Source organism: Prinia subflava, chromosome 19 (genome assembly GCF_021018805.1).
Source record: "Prinia subflava isolate CZ2003 ecotype Zambia chromosome 19, Cam_Psub_1.2, whole genome shotgun sequence".
Lineage (NCBI taxonomy): Eukaryota > Metazoa > Chordata > Aves > Passeriformes > Cisticolidae > Prinia > Prinia subflava.
Window position 1 is genome coordinate 413,759 of NC_086265.1, and position 20,181 is coordinate 433,939.

Consider the following 20,181-nt stretch of genomic DNA (forward strand, 5'->3'; position numbering starts at 1 on the left):
TAATTCTCCAAGATCTCAACACTCTGTCCAAACATCAGTGGAGAAAAGTTGTTTGAAAACTGACTTTCGAAGAACATACGAGTTTTGCATATGTCTATAAATAACAAGTTCACTCTGATTTTTAAGGTCTCTGGTAGTTTTTTTTTAAATCCAGTGTACTTCAATTACTTTTATTATCTTTGTTGCTGTCCCCATAGTCTAGGATAAATAAATGATACGTTTTTACATACATCTGAATGAATGGAAGTGACAAGGAAGGTATTTCATGGCAGGTGATATATACAAATATAGTTTATTTATTATTAATTTCCTCTGACATAGACACAAAATATACACAAAGCTTTACTCGAGTGGCTGGCATATGCTGTAATTCTTGCTTATTTGACAGTGTAATGCCAATCCAAATGTTGGGTGAGATTTTCTTGGAAAAATCACTGGCATGTTGAATTTGCCTTCCCTTTTTGAGATGGGTTGGATTTGTGTGGTTTTTAGCATTTTTGCTGAGCGCCTCTAGGTGTCAGGATTATTTTTTCAGAACATGCAACTCATCTTTTGTTTTTGTCAGCACAATGCTATCCTGGTAAAACTCTTGTGAATTCCACCTCTCCTTTTGACGAATAGGAATGTGTTTATAAATAGGAGACCATAAAGCCACATTAGTGGAGTTTGGTAGTGTTAAAGAATATGAACACAGGGGAAAAAGCAATCTGTAACTGTGTTTGTAATACTCAGTGTTTTAGTTATTTCTTAATGTAACAAATTTATTAGTAAACTACTTTTCCCCTGCAAACTATCTAGCACTTTAATTTGGAATAATTAAGAAATCCATTATCATAGCATTTGAGCTCCTGGCAAACACTTACTTCATTGTTTAAAAGTTTAATTACCATGTGGAATCTAGTTTTAGCATCTGTTTTATCAGCATGTGTTATTAAGTGTTCAGTTCAGAGGATGCACAGAACATCTGCTCCAGATAACCGCATTCAGCAGAGGCAGCAAAGCACTTCAGCGGTGTTAGATCACTGCCTCAAAGATCACAGTCCCTGAGATCCGTAGGTAACCAGCAGAATAATTACTTTTAAAAGGCCTTTACATTTCCTTTATCTTGGCCCGGGTCAACCGTGAACTTTTTGCAGCTCCTTCTCTCGTGGCAATGTCCCACAATAGTTATAATTCCTCGCGGGGATCCCTCGTGGATGGGAATTCCCTGGTGCGCCCCTGCGGTACCGCTCAGGCGCCTGAGCTGTCCCGCACCGGGGACGTCTCTGCTGACGGGCCCCGCTACCCCGGAACGCGGCCATGCCCGCTCCCTCCCCGTGTGCCCGCTCCGCGTGTGCCCGCTCCCTCCCCGGCCCGCTCCCTCCCCGTGTGCCCGTTCCCTCCTCGTGTGCCCGCTCCCCGTGTGCCCGCTCCGCGTGTGCCCGCTCCCCGTGTACCCGCTCCCCGTGTGCCCGCTCGCTCCCCGTGTGCCCGTTCCCTCCCCGTGTGCCCGTTCCCTCCCCGTGTGCCCGCTCCCCTCCCCGTGTGCCCGCTCGCTCCCCGTGTGCCCGTTCCCTCCCCGTGTGCCCGTTCGCTCCCCGCGTGCCCGCTCGCTCCCCGTGTGCCCGCTCGCTCCGCGTGTGCCCGCTCGCTCCCCGGCCCGTTCCCGCCCCGTGTTCCCGCCCCGTGTGCCCGCTCGCTCCCCGGCCCGCTCCCGCCCCGTGTCCCCTCACGTCACGGCGCCGGGCGGGGCCCGCGGCCGGGGCCGATCCCGCCGTGCGGCCGGGCCTGCGCGGAGCGGCGGCGGGCGGGCCCCGCGGAAGCAGCGCGGAGGGCGGCGGGGCCGCAGCGGGGCCGCGGCGGGGATGAAGGACCGGCTGGCAGACCTGGCGGAGGTGCGGCGGGGCCGGGGCCGGGAGCGGGGCCGGGGCTGGGAGCGGGGCCGGGAGCGGGGCCGGGGCCCGGGCCGGGAGGGGCCCGGTCCCGCCGGGATCGCCGGGCTCCGGCAGCAGGGCTCGCCCTCCGCGGTGTCCGTGGCGCGCCGTGCTCCGCTGCTCGCTGCCTCTGCGAGGCGGCCGGGGCGGCGCGGAGTTCCGCTGAATTCCCCCGGTAATTCCGTGCGGAGCCGCCCGGGCTGCGGCGGGTGGGTTTGTCCGCCCGGAGCTCCAGGGCCGTGATCCGGCAGGAAAGCGCTCTGCGAGCTGCATTTTCCGCGTGTTTACAAAATGGTAGCTGCCTCTGTTTATACGCTCCTTTCCTTTCCCGTACTTGTGCTTTGGAAACAGTATCCTAAAAAAGAAGGGAGAGTTTGGGGAGAGGCACCGTCAGTCTGGCTGCAACAGGATATGGCTTGGGTAAAATAAAAGGATATTTGAGGTTTTTTGGTTTGGGTTTGCTTTGGGTTTTTTTCCTGAAAAGAAATGGAAATGGAGAACACACAGGAGTTCCTGTGGTAGTTTCCAGTACCCCACATATGTGTGAAAGTTGGGCTGTGTTGAGCTGCATTCAGATCTGGGGCTCTTTCATCTTCTGGATCATAAAATACATTTGGGAAGCTCCATCTCTAGTGATGGAATTGCCAGTCTCTTTGTCTTCCTCTCTGAAAGGATGAATAGGCATCGGAAAAGTTTTAGGATTATTAAATTACAGTTTCTCTACCAGGAATGATGTTTTGGAGTCGTGCCAAAAAACCAGTGTCATTTCTTTCAGGTGTAGGTATTCCCTTTCCCTGCTTCTAAACATGTCCAGCTTGTGGGAACACGTGCCAAATTTCGGTGCTGGTGCTCGCTTCCCAGATAGAGGAAGCAACCAACATGATGCAGATTTGCTTTGTATTTATAATGCCCTGCCTGTAGACTTAATCCTGTTCTGTTTCTGTAAATGGAAGAAACCAATTCCACACCCTGACACACCCCCACTGACAGGGCTAGAAGTGTTTAATGCAGCTGTACAGAGGCTTTTTTGAGCCAGCTTTAGTATCTGACATCTGAAAACATTACTGCAGTGGGCTGCTTTTGAAATACGTATCAGCCGGTATTGCTGAAGGGCTTCATATGTTCATTGATGTCATTTGCACTGCCTGTAGAATCAATAAATAGCTTAGAGACCTAAAAATTTTCTTCTGATGAAGAAAATATTTAAGCATGAAATAAGGTAAAAGTTACTGAAGATCTAGTCTATGTTTCATCACAGTTATAAGTATGTAGTTGACCTGGAGTTTTGTAAAGTTGCATGTCCAAGGGAGATGGATATTCCCATTTCCACGGGCAGCTCATTGAAGTAGCAGCTTCCATCTTACATCTTTATCTGAAATCTCAAAAATACAATGATTTTCTGAAGTGGTTTTCCTTTCATAGAATAAACGCTTTGAACAGAAATGCTTGATACATGGATAAGATGCTCTGAAAAGAAATAGTGAACCTAAAGAAATCGTGTTAACGCTTGTTTGCCTATTTTCCAAAGTGTTTAGGTTATTAATGTAGCTTCATTGTGTTTCATTTGGCTAAATCGCTAAGAGTGGAACACAGACATTTTGGTTTTCAAACAGGCCTAGGCCTGCAAAGTCTTCAGAAACAACTGTACCTTGCTTCTTTTCCTCAGCACAAGGATTTCGTGGTGTTCTTTGGCCACACCTCACCTGCCAGCTCCCCCTCAGAACCAGTGTGGTACACAAGGAGTCTGGACGATCCCAGCCTGTCTTAACTGAGAACACTATTGTCTGTAGCAGAAATGCTCATTTCCCGTGTCCTCCTTTGTGTGTTCCTGGATTTTACTGGGCAGCAAGCAAAATAATTTGTCACTAGTTTTCCCTAGATCATTATAAGGAAGAGGGAGAAATGCTGCCTGTCAGTGTCTGTGGTTCATTAACACAGCATTAACATACCTGTCAGGTGTTTTGTTAGTGCACTGTGTTTAGGCCATCAAACAGTTGCTGGAGAAAGAAGTGGTTGATGACATGCAGATTATATAGCCTTCAGATAATGCTGCTTCCTCTTGTTTTCTTAGCTCGAAGAAGTTTTGTAAAGTATGTGCTTTTTCAGAGGCCAGCAACCATAATTGTATTTGTTCAACTTCAGGGGGTATTTTAATGTCATTTCTAAATTACTCTAAGCAGGCCCAAATGAACTTCTTTAAGCTGTTTGAATTGTCCTTTAATACAATTAATGGGACAATTGAGCAGATCCCAGACTGGTTTTAGTTATTTTGAGCATAAATAAATGTAAGATTAAAGGTCTCTGATCCAATACGCTCTTTTCAGCAGTGGTTTGTAGTAGGTGTTTAGGGAAGGAGAAAATGTGCAGTACATAGCCATGATTGCAAAATCTGGTCCCAGCCTTCAGTGGTTTGCTGTTCACAAATCCAAGCCCATCTAAAATGGCTCTAAAAGAGCTGTACAGTCTATAGTCAGATGTTCAGTTGAACACATTTAGCTAACTTCAGGTGTTACAAACAGAGGTCCTTTTAAGGGTCTGGTAATAAAACTTACTCATACTTTCTTATTGTTGTTCAGTCGTTTCAGAGCAAGGTTGGATGTAAACCTCTGCTCAAGCAGAGTGCTGGTTTAGATCTCTGGTTTGGGGTGCATCGTCCATATGGCTCCAGAATTTCCCCCTTGTGACATGCTGAAGTGGATGCAGAGCTGTCTGCTGGAATCCACTTTTCATGTTTGATTGGTGACTCATTCAAAATACTTGATTTTTATATTTCTTTACTCGTGAGTGTGAATGAAGACCTGTTACACATAATCTTTGAAAAACGAGTAGTACATAGCAATCTGTAAGTTCATATTTGACTGCAGCTTTTTCTAAGCAAGGACCTGTAACTTGAACAGAGCTGCATTGATTTGTTTCTGAGCTTTTCTTGGACAGTCACTCAGCGGCCCCAGAACCGCTCAGGAAGAGGTGAAGAAGCACAAAGGCACAGGGTTAGAATTGTTGGAATTGCTGGAGTTGGGTGGTACGGACACGAACACAAGACGAGGCTTTGCAGCAGGAGGAAAGCACGGCTGTTGTTTTTCCTGAGTCAGCCTCTGACGTGAGCCTTCCTTCAGCCGTGGAGCTGCCGAGGATGAGCCGAGCCCTCCTGCTGCAGCAGGGATTTATTGCAGGGCTCCCCTCTGCGGGCAGCTCGGTGCTGCTGCTGGCAGCGTGTTAATGATTGACTGCCCAGCCCTGCTGCTGCTGCCCGGCCCCGCTGCTGCCCGGCCCCGCTGCTGCTGCCCAGCCCTGCTGCTGCTGCCCGGCCCCGCTGCTGCCCGGCCCCGCTGCTGCCCTCCCCTGCTGCTGCCCTCCCCTGCTGCTGCCCTCCCCTGCTGCTGCCCTCCCCTGCTGCTGCCCGGCCCCGCTGCTGCCTGGCCCCGCTGCTGCCCTCCCCTGCTGCTGCTGCCCGGCCCCGCTGCTGCCCTCCTCGCCGCACAGGGGTTCTGCACACGGGGATGCTGCGAGGAGGAGCTGCAGCTTTCTCCAAGGGCTCCTTGGGGTTCCCTGGGAGAACCATCAGTCAGGATCCTTGCAGCCTGCTGGGGGAATGCACGTGTCTGCCCTGAGAAACAGCTAACCTTCAGTGGAATTTCAAGGGCAAGCCACAGTCACGTTTTTCAGGCAAAAGCTGTTTCCAGTTTCAAAGGTCAGTAATTACTAAAATATCTCCAGCCTGACTTATTTCTGCAGTTCTGTAAGGTAGTGGAAGTGACAGAAGTCTCATAAACCATCAGGATAGCATCTGCTGGGAGCTGGGAAATGATATTGTGATAATATCTGTAGTTTAACCCTGCTGGCAGAGAGCAGCACATGGCTGCTCCCTGGCTCACCCTGCTGGGATGGGCCAGAGTTCCAGGAGAAAACTCGTGGAAGAGTTTTGAGAGTAAAGGCAGTTTCATTGGTAAAGAAAAAACTGCACTCAGACAAAGCAAAAAATAGAATTCCTTCCTACTTCCAATGGGCAGGCAGAGGCCAACCATTCCCAAAAAAGCAGAGCTGTGTCACACGTAACAGTGACTTGGGAAGACAAAATGCCCTAACGGTAAAGGTGCCCCCTTCCTTCAGCTTCCTACACTGAGCATAATGCCATGTGGGGTGCAATGTCCCTTGTGTCACCTGGGGACAGCAGTCCCCATCTGTGCCCCGCAGCCCCTTGGAGGGGAGCAGAAGGGCCCTGACTGCAGGTGCTGTGGCTGAAACACCCCTGTGCCATCAGCCCCGGGCTGGCACAGACCCCGGACACAGCCCAGGGCTGTGAGGAGAGTTAACTCTGTTCCAGCCAGAGCAGCACCAGCTCCTGGCAGGGCTGGATGTACTTTATGGCTCTCTGAATGTTTATGGAGCTGTGTGTCCCAGACTGTGGGTCCCAAGGTCAAGGTATGAGCTGCAAACAGACTTTATTAGATTGCTCTTGGCATTGACGTGAAACTTTTTATCAGCTTTCTGTGATACTGCTTGTACTGGGGAGGTGAAGTCCGGGGAGAGCAGTATTGTTTCTGCTAAACTCTGATAAAAGTGAGTTCTTGGTCAGTTGTGTGCTTGTTGAAAGAGGCACGAAAGCACATCAGTTGAAGAGAGTCAGCAAATGAGCTGTATTTTAGGTAAGAGATGATTTAAGAACATAGAGAACAGAGGTTGACAAACTTCTCATGTGTCTCAAGTGCTGATGACTGAGGTAGGCTGTCCATAAATCCTTCAACAAATTGTAGAGAGCAGATTGATCTGTCAGTGGCATCACTGCAGCCAAGTGTGAAAGTGAAATCCTCATGGCACAGGCTGTGGGCTGGGAGTCATGGTCAGCTGCCTCCCAGCTGAGCATCTCCGTGCAGAACTGAGTCACATTTCTGTCTTTCATTCATTTGGGATCCACTCAGCTGGTACATGTTTCACTAAGATCTGATCAAACTAAAAGCTGACATTCTCAATCTCTTAGTAGATGGTATTTTCATTATTTTTAGTTCAAATAACTAAATATAGAATGCAGTTAGGAACAAGCAGAAAAAATATTCTTTACTCAGTAAATATAAACAGAAGGTGTTCTTTTGCATAGATAATGAAATTAAATGTCTGTAAAATGCAGCTCCTCCTTAAATATTAACTTAGAGCTTGTGGCTTAGTAGCAGCGCAGTCTTTGGAATGGTGAAGTTTGAGTGACTTTCTTGGGGCACAGGCTTCCTCTCTTATTTGTTTTAAGCAAGGCTGTTAATTGATGGCAATCTGGAAGGACAGATAATTGGAGTTGTAGCGTTATCTCCCAAAATGAGTAACTTGCCAAGTGCTCGGTGACACCCAGCACTGAGCTGGTCTGGAGGGCAGTGACCTCTCCCTTCCTGAGCTGCTCTGGGGGCATCACTGTTTCCCCTGGGCACAGCCCCAGATGCCTTCTGACCCCAGCCTTGGTGCATTCCCTGAGTCTGCAGGGGAGGAACTGGCACCAAGTCTGGAACTTCTCCCTGAAGGCTTGGGTGAGATCTTAATTGACAGTAACTTCTTTATAAGATAATAGCGGTGTTTGACACTGGATTAAATTGCAGAATTGGCATGCAAACAATGCATATCTCACGTATTTAATAAAACCAGAACCAAACTTCTTGTGCAGTAGGATCAGAGGTTAGGAGCTGAAGGTGGGTGCTAGATCAGATGGCTTTGTAAGGAAAAGAAACGTGTCTTGCAATGACACCTTAATGACAATTATCTTGTAGTTTGTTTTTTTCTAACGGATAATCCATTGACTGTATGTTAAAGGTAATATTTTGTTCTAATTTTGATTCAGTGCACTTCACACCGTCTGTACTCCACGGAGAGAATTAAAGAAGACAGGCTGGAACTCTTTGCCTTCATGATGCACATTAATTGTCTTTTCCCGTGATAGAAGTTGAGGATGTGTGGATTCCACTGGGCTGGGGAGCGCAGGGCGTGTGCCCGGGCGTGGCACAGCCTCTGGGGTTTATCAGCCCTGTCCTGTGGGTCTGGGCTAGGAGAGGCTGACTGGGGCTGGGCTGTGTGGGGTGGCAGCCCAGGGGCTGCTGTGGCTGCCACGAGGTGTGGCCGTGTCACATCACAAGCTCTCACACCCCGTGTTTCCTTCACTACTCTCTAGTGGTCACTTGACTCTCTGTGGCCTCTCTGCTTATTTGTTTTTAGATTACAGCCCTCGGAAAAGGGAAACTTCCTTGGCCTTGCAGATGCTGATGGAAATGTGTGTGCTGCAGCCGTGTGGCAGGAGTGGTACCTGCTTCAGAACGCTGGCCTGGGGCGGATGTCACAGATCTGTGTTTGTTGTGTTTTACAGTATAAAGGAAATGAAGATGGGGAGACAGTTATCATCGAAAAGGACCATTTTATGGATGACTTTTTCCAGCAGGTAAAGTTTGCACTGTGGATTAAAGACTGACTGTTTTCTCTCTGTGCCTGTTAATTTCAGTAATGAGGTTTAACAATTCATCTACACATCCTCCCTGGTATGGTTTGTAATTGTATGCCAAAACAAATGTTGCTATTTTTATAAATGCTTTTAATAAATGCTTTTTTACTTTATTTCAGGGTATTTTCTGTATTTATTGCAGAGAAATGGTTTCAATTTCCTGTCAACAAGAAATTTGCTAATAGAATTTTAAAACAGTTGTTTATTAAGAAGATTAGGACTTAAGTTTTTGGCCATTCAGAATATATTTGCTGTTAAAAATACAGGGGTTTAGTTTAGAAAAGTAATTACAGACTGTTTAAATGTTCTCTCTGCTACTTTCAGATGAAATAGTTTGGGTTTTATTAGTAGGGGTTTTTTGTTTTTAAAAAAAATATTGGCCCTAAAATATTCTAATGTCTTCTTTGCCATATTTCTCTTCCTCTAGGTTGAGGAAATTAGAAATAACATAGCAAAAATAGCACAAAATGTGGAAGAAGTGAAGAAGCAGCACAGCATTATCCTGTCAGCACCAAATCCTGAAGGAAGTGAGTAATAATTTTCAAGATGTCACATCAGTGTCCCTAGATATTGTGAAATATTGTTTGTTTCTTTTAGCTGTCCATAGGAATAGAACTTCAGGTGTTCAGAATGCAAAATGTAACACTAAGTAAATAGTTTCATTTTTAATATTGAATGAATACTTTAATTTGTTTATTTTGACCTTTTTTAAGTCTCATTTGAAAAAATGTGTGTTCAGAATGCTTCTTGCCTCATCCAAACCTTTCCTAGACCAAAGCTCAGTTTAATGGGGGTTTCTTTCTTCAGGAAGGGAGAGGACACCTAAATTCTGATTTTTGAAAAGGTTGAAGCTGTCGCTGCAGCTTGCACTGTCCAGCCTTCCCTTGTTCCTCAGCAAAAGCTGAAGTGAGGTTGTGCTTTCCCAGCAGAGCCCTCGGAAGCTCGGGGACCTTGCCAGAGCCCTGGAGCCTTCCCTGCTCTCAGCCCTTGCTGGCCCCGGGCGTGTCTGTGCCTGTGGGCAGGGCTCGGAGAAAAGGGAAGGAAAGGTGCTGAGATAGCCTTTGTTTGAGTGTTGCAACGCTGCCTTAACATTTATCGTGTTGTTCCATCTTCGTGGTGGAAGCTGAACTTGGGGTGTTATTTTGTGCTGTCCCCAAAAGTATTAAAAAAACCTGTTTGTCACCTGGTTTAGGTGAAGATTTGGTAATAATAAAATTTCCCAGGTGTAAGCCTGCCATAAGAAGCAGGACCCTGATGGCTGCTGTTATAAAAATGGTATTTAAAGTACTTAGGAGGAGAATAAACTTCAACTCTGCATAGCTGTACTGAATAAAATTCTGAGATTGCAAGGCAGATTCGTAGACTTTTGTTGACTTCCCATTATCAATCATTAACAGTTCTAAAAATAATATTTTTAAAGGAACGAAGGAAGAACTTGAAGAACTAAATGAGGAAATAAAGAAGATTGCTAATAAAATCCGGGCCAGGCTAAAGGGTAAGTTGTGAGGACAAATAAAACTCCTTGCTCTCAGAAACAACCTAGAAAATGACAGTGCAAAGTAATTCCTCCATATAGAAATGTCTTCTGCAACTGAAGTGCTTTTTTGGGGGATGATATTTTGGAAGAAGATTAACTCCAAATGACACCTTTTAAAAAGTTTTCCAGTGTAATAGACAGTAGTGTGACTCTGTTGAGAGTATGATTGAAGCAGTTACTGTGTTCAAAGATCTGTACCAATTAGCAAAATGATTTTAAACTTGTACTTACATATCACTGCCACCCTTCTCCCCTGAAATGTTACACCTCTCTGGGGAACTTGTACCTTTAGAAAGTAACAACAATATTTACAAGGTGATTGAGCAGTTCAATCAGTGCCATTGACTCAGCACTCTCGTCCTGTTCTCAGCTATCGAGCAGAGCTTTGCTCAGGGTGAAAATGCCAATCGCACATCGGTGGACCTCAGGATCAGGAAAACACAGGTAGGATCCCTTCAGCTCAGAGAGAATCCCGGGGTTCTGGTAAAGTGCAGAATGAGTTGAGCTGCTCTGGATGCATTTCAGAGCTCGTGTGGTGCTTTGTGGGGCTGTAAGTGCCACTGTGACTTGTTGTGCAGCCAGAAATGGCCCTCTCTGATGCACCTCTCTGTCCCTCTCTGTCCCCCCTCTGTCACCCTGTCTGTCCCTGTGTCCCCCTGTCTGTCCCCCTGTCCCTGTGTCCCCCTGTCTGTCCCTGTGTCCCCCTGTCTGTCCCTGTGTCCCCCTGTCCCTGTGTCCCCCTGTCTGTCCCTGTGTCCCCCTCTGTCCCCCTGTCCCTGTGTCCCCCTGTCTGTCCCTGTGTCCCCCTCTGTCCCCCTGTCCCTGTGTCCCCCTGTCTGTCCCTGTGTCCCCCTGTCTGTCCCTGTGTCCCCCTGTCCCTGTGTCCCCCTGTCTGTCCCCCTGTCCCTGTGTCCCCCTGTCTGTCCCCTGTGTCCCCGGTGTCCCCGCAGCACTCGGTGTTGGCGCACAAGTTTGTGGAGGTGATGACGGAGTACAACGAGACGCAGACGCTGTTCCGGGAGCGCAGCAAGGGCCGCATCCAGAGGCAGCTGGAGATCAGTGAGTGCCCCTGGCCGGAGCAGAGCCTGCTCCCAGTGCCTCCCCTCGGCCATTAAATGTGCTCCAGACACCTTGGGCAGCATCTCAGAGGGCGAGAGAGAAAAGAAACAGCTTCACTGCATGGCACAGACCCCTTGGTAGTGCTCTTTCTAGAACAGCTGTAAAGAAAAGAGAGAAAACCCAATAATTTCCTTTGCATTGAAAATTATTAAAGGAAAATCATTAAAGGAATAATAATAAAAAGAAGCTTTTTCCTCTGCTTCATTTACTTCCAATGTTGCAACTTTAAATGAAGCATCGAGAAAAGCTGCATTCTGAAACAGCAAGTGTTATTAAAAGCCATTCCAAAATTAACATGCCTAACAGGATAACAGCTCTTTTTATGTGGTCCCATTTTTGTCTACAAGGACACTTGGTAAATTCATCTGGCATAAAATCAGTGCTGCTGTTATATGGCTTTAATCATTTGTTGACTGACTCACATATGACTTACTTCCAATCCATTATTAGGAGTATTTAGAAAGGTTCCTGACTTTACTTTGAAGTACAGTATCTACCTTGGAAGGTGTCTAAAAAGTGCCTAAAATTACTCTTTTTTTTCATGTGCTCTGTAGAAGTGAATATATACATTGCTGAAACGGGGAAATTGGCAAATTAAAAGAAAATTTTGCTTTTTGTGTGCTTTTCAAATTTATCATTAGCCTCTCATGCTAATGGTTCAATTCAGCATTTCAGTAGTGTTTATTAGGCAAGTTAAGTTGTTCTTTGAGTTTGAGGGGAGGGACCCTGATATGGACATGGTTAAGTTAAAGTTATGACCCAATTAGAGCCTTCAGCTTTCCTTAAGAACTACAGATTTTAAAGCAGGTTTTGCAGCATTCTTGGGTATTAACATCAGAAAATAATATTCAAACTGTAGCTTTCACCTGATGGAACAGAGTTCCATAAATTGTTGCAGATATCAGTTTATTTTTCATTGGAAGAAGAGAATTTGATATGTAACTGTTCAAAGTGTCCAGTACAGGTCATTTGAATGTGTTGGGTTTGCTGTGCCAGTGTGATCAACACGATTTGCTCAAACATGCAGCACTGAACTGCATCAAAGCAGCAGTGCAGCTGCACGGGGGGTTATCATCCTCTCTGTGGAGAGAGAATGGAATCCTGGGTCAGTAAAACCAAATTTGCTAAAGGCTTTATTGCCCCACAGTGGTGGGGAGTGTGCCCTGATTGAATGGAATGGGCAAATACTGAGTGTTACATAAATACTGTTCTGAAGAACACTCCACTTAACAGGGTTCAAGGGTAGATTGTGAAGGTTTCTGATCAAACCCCTGAATCTGGCAAAGAAAAGACCCCAACCAGCCCTGACCAGGGTTCTTTGCTGGTAGCTTTGAATCTACGTCTGTTTTCTGATCATTACTCAATACTTTCTGGATTTTGTTATATGCAGAATGGCCCTTGGTAGTGGCTGAACACCACAGGGTTTTAACCTGCAGAATCTCAATGCACGAATTGTCTTTGAATTGTCATCCTTCTGGATGGCAAAATGTGATGTTCCGTACTGAATGAGTGATGTTATGTGAAGTCCTGTTGTTTTTATCCTAGCCGGAAAGACCACCACTGATGAGGAGCTGGAAGAAATGTTAGAGAGTGGTAATCCTTCCATTTTCACTTCTGATGTATGTATTTCTGGGCCAGTTAGGTCTCCTTCTTCTGCTGCTGCTGCTCTTTACGAGTGTGTTGGCACTCAGGGGTGTCCGTGTGTCTCTCCCTCTCCCCAAGATCATCTCGGACTCCCAGATAACCAGGCAGGCCCTGAACGAGATCGAGTCCCGGCACAAGGACATCATGAAGCTGGAGTCCAGCATCCGCGAGCTCCACGAGATGTTCATGGACATGGCCATGTTTGTTGAGACTCAGGTGAGTGAACCCCTTCAAACACACTTATGGGATGGGGTTCTCTCCTCACCCTTCCTCTCTGCACTGTGCAAAGTTGGTTATATTCAGCTCGTGCAGATTGAGAGTGATTCTGGGCTGTGGTTAGAATATTTGGAGGGTAATCACGGGAGGTTTTTGTTTTGTTGTGGACAAATTGACCATCTCAATGGCCTTGTGCTTTCAATAAGTGACCACAGACTTGCCTTCCAGTCAGTACATTTAATACTTTCTTCAATATGATTAATTGCAATATGCTGGAACATCTTTGTGCATGTTTAAGTAAGGAAAATGATCTCGTGGAACATTGTTAATAGCTTGGGGATTTTGGATTCTCAGCCACAGTGGAGTAACAGGTGTGTCAGCAAGGCTGTGTGCACCTTGCACTCTGTGCACAGGTGCAATTCTGTGCTCACCAACCTGAGGGTAATGGGCTTGACAAGTTCTTCAAGTCACCTTTGTATTCATAAGCTTTGTCTTGACATGTACATAGATCTGTTCTATTTTTAGTCTGTAAATACCAATTATCCAACAAAAGTATTTTTAACTTAGATCGTAAAATGGTTTGATTTCTGCAGGAAAGTGAAGGAATAGTGTTAGAAGAGAAACTTGAAAAGTTAGACTTGCCTGTTTTTTGTAACTGAGTTTTGTTCTAGCAGTCCTTTGTTGCTTTGGTTAAATTAAACAGCCAAGAGAAATTGGTAGCAGGTTTCTTGTGAATTACACACCCACAGAAGTTACTTGTGCATCATTCTGTAATGCTTTGCTGTTTACTGCTGCTGGTTATTTCTTCTGATGGACAGAGACACAGGTAACAGACTTCCTGTCATTTTGCACCAGTCCTCCATTTCACTGCCAAATGTCATTCCTCATCATTAGTGTGAATTTGTCGTGCATTGCCCTGCTAATCCCCGAGCTCCCAGGGCCTCCCGTGCATTTCCCAGAGAGCTGTTGGACCCTGGGTGGCAGGAGTCAGTGTCCTTGTCCCTCCAGGACAGGACTGCTGATCTGGGTGTGTCCCTCAGCTGGGGCTGTGGAGCATCCCTCCCACCAGGGATGTTTGCAGCTGCTCCCTCTGCCTGCACCAGGCAGAATTCTGCCCTGCTCAGGAGTGTGTGGGCAGAGCTGCCAGCCCTTGCTTCCCATTCCCTTCTTCCTCCACATGCCAAGGCAGAAAAACGCCATCCCCAGTATGTGCACCACTGGTTTGTGAGAGGAGTCCTTGATGTTCCAGAGCCTCTCTTTTAGATCCATTGAACAAAGATCCATGCCTGCCAATAATGTGTTTTTTCTTCAAAATTTCATTTTAAGGGTGAAATGATCAACAACATAGAGAAGAACGTGATGAATGCCACAGATTATGTGGAACATGCAAAAGAGGAGACGAAAAAGGCAGTTAAATATCAAAGCAAAGCACGCAGGGTATGTTGTCTTTCTGTAATTGTGCTAGGCACTATTTTAATGTAGCACAGGAACATTTCCAGTGTGAATTGTTTTGCTGTAGTTAATACTGACAATTTATAATACCAGTGGAGGACAGACACTTCATGGGCTTTGAGAACAGATCAGCAGCTCATGCACAGATAAGGGCGTGTTGACAATTTTCCACTCAGAGCTGCCATTACAGAGTGTAAAAACCTCAAAAGAAGAACTAATATATTATTCCTGTGGATAAATTCACATGTTTTTGTTATCAGCTTTTGCAATACCTTAAATTATTCAGATTCTAAATATTCTTAAAAGTTTTTAGCTGTTTATCACAAGTAAACTTACTTGAACTTAAAGCTATAAAATCTATTTGCTAGCAGGAAAAATAAAAGTGCTTTTGCTGAAATAGATCTATTTTTTTAAAATTCGGCTTGTAATTTTTACAGATAAATTAGGGGGATCTTCCCTCTGGAAAGGGTGGGGCATTGTGCCATGACACTGAATTTGTGCAGGACCTGAGTTCAGAGGAATGTTCTGGCACTTTCCATGGCACTTGTTTTGTTCCAGTACCTTCTTCCCATCAGACACCAAATAATATATTCTGATATCAGACTACTAAGCAGTTTATTTTTGCATTCCAATTTCCCCTTTTGCTGTGCTGTGCAATTTGGTGAGGCTCATTATGGTGAGCTGGGTTTGAGGGAATAATTCATTTTCTGTAGATAGAGATCTACACAGAGATAACACGCCTGATCCTTTACAAAAGATCTTTTCACAAGTGTTAAAAGAGCCCACTTAATATGTATGTAAATGGTGCTTGTATCATCTCTGATAATTGTATAGGCAATAATCACTCCAGTTTACCTGCTTAAAAATGTTAATTCTTACATTTGCAAGATTATACAGAGAATTTTATCTTAATTTAAGAATACAGGAGGCTTTAATAAAAGTGCTCGTGGATCTAAAAGCTACTTAAAAAATTGAAAATAAATGCAAATCTCAATGTGCTTAATATTAATCATACCTTGTTTTTTGACAGAAAATGTGGATAATTATCATTGTGTCAGTGGTGTTGATTGCCATAGTAGCTCTAATTATTGGTTTGTCTGTGGGTATTCGGTGATCTTGGATAACCTCAGCATGCATGGCTTCCTGCCGCTGTGGCAGTAAGTAACTAATCAACTAATTGGGCTCTGTTCCCTCTGTTCTTCTGCTAACCCTTGCTGTGGGCCCAGTGCCAGGGGGAGGGCTGGGGGCCCTGGTGGGGACATTGCAGGGACCCTGCCAGGGGCTGGCTGTGCCTGTGGGGATGGCAGTGTGACCCTGGTGGGGACATTGCAGGGACTCTGCTAGGGCTGGCTGTGCCTGTGGGGACATTGCAGTGTGACCCTGGTGGGGACATTGCAGGGACCCTGCCAGGGCTGGCTGTGCCTGTGGGGACACTGCAGTGTGACCCTGGTGGGGACATTGCAGGGACCCTGCCAGAGGCTGGCTGTGCCTGTGGGGACACTGCAGTGTGACCCTGGTGGGGACATTGCAGTGACCCTGATGGGGACATTGCAGGGACCCTGCCAGGGCTGGCTGTGCCTGTGGGGACATTGCTGTGCCCCTGATGGGGACATTGCAGGGACCCTGCCCTGTGTGCCCCTGATGGGTGCTGCGTGTGCCCGCTGTGGGACTGTGCCCGCTGTGGGGCTGTGGCTGTGTGGGGTTGTGGCTGCTGTGGAGTTGTGTCTGTGTGGGATTGTGGTGCTGTGGGGCTGTGTCCCCTCTGGGATTGTGCCCGCTGTGGGACTGTGGCTGTGTGTGATTGTGTCTGTGTGGGATTGTGGTGCTGTGGGGCTGTGGCTGTGTGGGATTGTGTCTGTGTGGGATTGTGTCTGTGTGGGATTGTGTCTGTGTGGGATTGTGTCTGTGTGGGATTGTGGCTGTGTGGGATTGTGCCCGCTGTGGGGCTGTGGCTGTGTGGGACTGTGGCGCTGTGGGATTGTGGCTGTGTGGGGTTGTGGCTGCTGTGGGACTGTGGCTGTGTGGGACTGTGTCCCCTGTGGGTTTGTGCCTGCTGTGGGACTGTGGCTGTGTGGGATTGTGTCTGTGTGGGATTGTGGCGCTGTGGGATTGTGGCGCTGTGGGGCTGTGTCCCCTGTGGGATTGTGCCCGCTGTGGGACTGTGGCTGTGTGGGGCTGTGTCCCCTGTGGGATTGTGCCCGCTGTGGGACTGTGGCTGTGTGTGATTGTGTCTGTGTGGGATTGTGCCCGCTGTGGGACTGTGGCTGTGTGGGGCTGTGTCCCCTGTGGGATTGTGCCCGCTGTGGGACTGTGGCTGTGTGGGATTGTGTCTGTGTGGGATTGTGTCTGTGTGGGATTGTGTCTGTGTGGGATTGTGGCGCTGTGGGATTGTGGCGCTGTGGGGCTGTGTCCCCTGTGGGTTTGTGCCCGCTGTGGGGCTGGTGTGGCACAGTGACCCTGCTGGGACCTGCCCGGGGCACACAGAGCAGCCCCTGGCTCACCCAGCCCCAGGAAATGGCACAGACAGCCCAGGGCTGGCTCCAGCTCCTGGAATTATTGTTTTTATGCCGAAAGTTCACATCAGCAAACAACATGCAATGCTAAGTACACCTGGAGCTTTGTCCAGTGGGGGTTTTAAGTGGAGTTTTTAAAAAATGGATGTCTGCAGCCATGAGGTTGGCTGTTACGGCTTGGAGAGCATCTTAAATTTCTTACTTTGAAACTGTTTATTAATGCCAGACTGAACGAAACAATGGGAGATATCAATGTGTTTAGGACGTGAGATTTTTTTCGGTGTTCGTGTTTTTGCTGCAGTAAAGTCACATTTCTTGTGCAGATAATGCTTGGCCAGGCTAGGCAGGCAGTGGCAGTTTCCTTCTCTGGGGCAGCAGAAATGCAGCTTTTAACCTGCAGTGTCTCTAAGTTCCACACAGAACACCTGGAGCAGGTGCAGTTCAGACAGCTCACCAGAAATTCACATTTCTGTACTAACACTTTTAACATCTCAGTTTTTGTTTGGTGTTGGAAATTCTTCTCAGCTCTGGTTTGTGGGCAGGAGCAGAGTTCAGTGTCGTGACCTGCAGTCAGAAATGCCTGACCCAGAGTCACACCTTGGGGCATTTGCACACAACCACCTCTCCTTTTTTAGCCCTTGCAGCCCCTCTGAGCTGTTGCCTGCACAGAGTTTTACTGACCCTCTGGAGAATTCCACTGAGGGTGCAGATGTAAGGTCTGGGCAGGCTGCAAATGTTTATCCAAGGAGGGTGGCAGAGGGCAGTGCCTCAGGCTTGACCCACCTCTGTTTCTGGTGGTGTTTCCAGAAGCTGGGGTGGGTAATAACCCCTCCTCTGGAAAGGCAGGCAGGGAAGCCTTGCACAGGTGCCTCTGTCCCGTGGCTGTGCTTACAGGTGTGTTAGAAACAGGAAACTGCAGGAAATCACTGCACTGGTTACTCCTTAGAAGGAGAATCCCAGCACTCAGCCTGGGTGTCAGGATTACTGTGGCTCTGAATATACTTAAACAGTTCTGTCTCTGACTAAGCATTTCAATCCTAACTTTTCTTTCTTTTCCCTGCAGAAATTGATGTTCATAATAATATGTGTAACTGTATTGCTTCTGATACTTGGAATTATCCTAGCAACAACTCTGTCCTAGCAAGCACATTCCAAGAGTTACCAGCTTCAGGACCTCCAGGAGATCTGCAGCAAAACCAAACCTTTTCCACGGATGATGCCTTACACTGCCCCACGATGGTGACCCGTCACTAATGGTTAAAATGAAAGCAAAATCACTCGTAATGTTTACTCTCAATGAAAATCAGAATGTGTTAGGGCATGTATGGATTGTACATCATAAACTAGACACTTGTGAGACTGAAACTTAGTTTTGAACTAAAGTAAGGTAGGGTTTTTCACATCTCAGTGTTACAGTTGAAATAGGGACTTGAGAGACTATTGAGTTTTGACTTTGGCTTTTTTTCCTATTGCTAACCTAACTCTAATCATGGCTTTCAGTACCTTGCCAGTGCTGCCTTTGTTAGCACTCTTGTGAATATTTTTATGAGATGTAGCCTTGTGTTTAAGTGTATTAATTATTTAGTCACCTTAACCTATTTAAACTTAATGCTTTTTCTCCAACAAGTGCTAAAATATATCCTGAAAAGACTACTCATTTAACTGCCTAGTGCATTCACTTGAGAAGAAAAAAAAAACTTTTTTACACTTGCCAGTTTTTTTATTTTTTCTTCCAAGGTTAACTGCTTTAAATACTTCCTTCATGGTTAATAAAAAGTTAGTTGCAACATTTCTGGTGAAAGCACACAGCTCTAAAACGCTGAGTTTGCACCTGAGCTGGTGATTTTACAGGTAATTCTTGTGCAGAGGAAACTGATGGATCAGTTCAGCCTTTTTGCTTATATGGGTATGACAGAAAGGACTCCATACAGCCAAATCAAGTTTCCTTGTTCTGGAGTTTGCTGATGTTGCTGTGTGAATGCAGCACAGGGGATGAGCTCCCCAGGAGAGTCTGGAGTGTGATACAGCCTAAGACACTGATTTGTTACGAGATCTGTGTGGTTATAACATGGATGAAGTGTTTTGGTGTGCACATGCCTCTTGCAATGCCAGCTCGCGTGGCTTGAAAGCTTCAAAGAATTCAAATGTACCCAAATAACTGCATTTAATGTTACAGGTTATTTTTTGTATTTTTGTGTGTAAAATATTTGTAACTTGGGTTTGTGACTCCTCATTGTTCAAGCATATCCATGTAGATATGTAGATATATTTACACTCTAAGAGAAACAGAGGGGAGGATCATTTGTGCCTTTTTAAACACAGTCTAAACAACACTCATCAATGTTCTCAGATGTTCAGCTCTCATGTTGGCTGCAGTGACTCAGTCCTGCAAGTTTAGAATCCTTGACCTTAGGTTTTGTTGAAAGTGTCTGAGATCAAAGTTACTCAGTCAGTGAGAACTCAGACTTCATAAAATTCAGCAAAGTTTACAATTCCTGTTGTAGGTATGAATATTCCTGCTTTGCTGTCCAGGTATACTGTGAATATGCTGGAGCTATTCAGATGTCAAACACGTTTAAAAAAGAAAACAAATATTGTTGATATTGTTATTATTGGTCTCTTTACAAGTCAGCCATAAAGAAGTCGCTTGAAAAATTCGGCTTCAGTAATGAACAAATTTCTTTTACCTCTGAGTCCAGAATGCTCACTGATGTTTGTGAGGAAGTTTACATGCAAAGTAAGGAAGGATTGGTTGCCTTAATGCTCATTCTAGGTAAATATTTTTTATTCTGTAGTTCTCTAGATTTTTATCAGTAAATATTATTTGTACAGATATACAAATTAGATGGGGGGAAAAAAATCACTCCTGCTGTTTACCAGCTGGTTATGTAACCTGCCCCTCCAAGTCCTGTCATGTTGAGTTTTTTCTCTGTAATGCAGTAATCTGCCCATCAAGACCACAAATTTGAGTAGGCTACTCCACAGTTTTTAGTTCTTGTTGAACAGCTGCCTCAATGAGTTTGTTTTAAAGCAAAACAGACCTTTTCACATGAACCTCTTTGTTGGTTCATTTTGGAGGGGAGTAAATCTCTAACCTATGCACTAATAAACTCATCTAAGCGAGTCTCTCGTGTCTGAGCCGTGTCCGTGGTGTTGCCGTGGCCCTGGGTTGCTCCAGCAGTGTTTGAGTGAGGATGGGCGTTTGCACTGACTTACATCAAACTCAGGGTGAGGTGGTGTCTGCTCTGCACCTTTTTACTGAAAAAGTGTAGAGATAATTATGACAGAATGCTGTTCTTAAAAAAAGATACTTTTCCA

At 46.0% G+C, this 20,181-nt stretch overlaps 1 protein-coding gene across 2 annotated transcripts; it reads left to right on the forward strand.

Moving 5' to 3' along the window:
• Positions 1 to 1,723: 1,723 nt before the first annotated feature.
• Positions 1,724 to 19,987, forward strand: STX2 (syntaxin 2). Of its 2 annotated transcripts, XM_063415761.1 has the most exons (11): positions 1,724 to 1,874; positions 8,251 to 8,322; positions 8,810 to 8,909; positions 9,803 to 9,877; positions 10,290 to 10,363; positions 10,870 to 10,978; positions 12,584 to 12,657; positions 12,761 to 12,898; positions 14,225 to 14,335; positions 15,381 to 15,507; positions 17,927 to 19,987. In XM_063415761.1, exons 1-10 carry the CDS (start codon positions 1,845 to 1,847, stop codon positions 15,462 to 15,464), a joined length of 867 nt encoding a protein of 288 aa, XP_063271831.1. In that variant the 5' UTR covers positions 1,724 to 1,844; the 3' UTR covers positions 15,465 to 15,507; positions 17,927 to 19,987. The 2 variants fall into 2 exon arrangements, with proteins under 2 accessions (XP_063271831.1, XP_063271832.1); XM_063415762.1 differs by lacking the exon at positions 15,381 to 15,507.
• Positions 19,988 to 20,181: the final 194 nt, after the last annotated feature.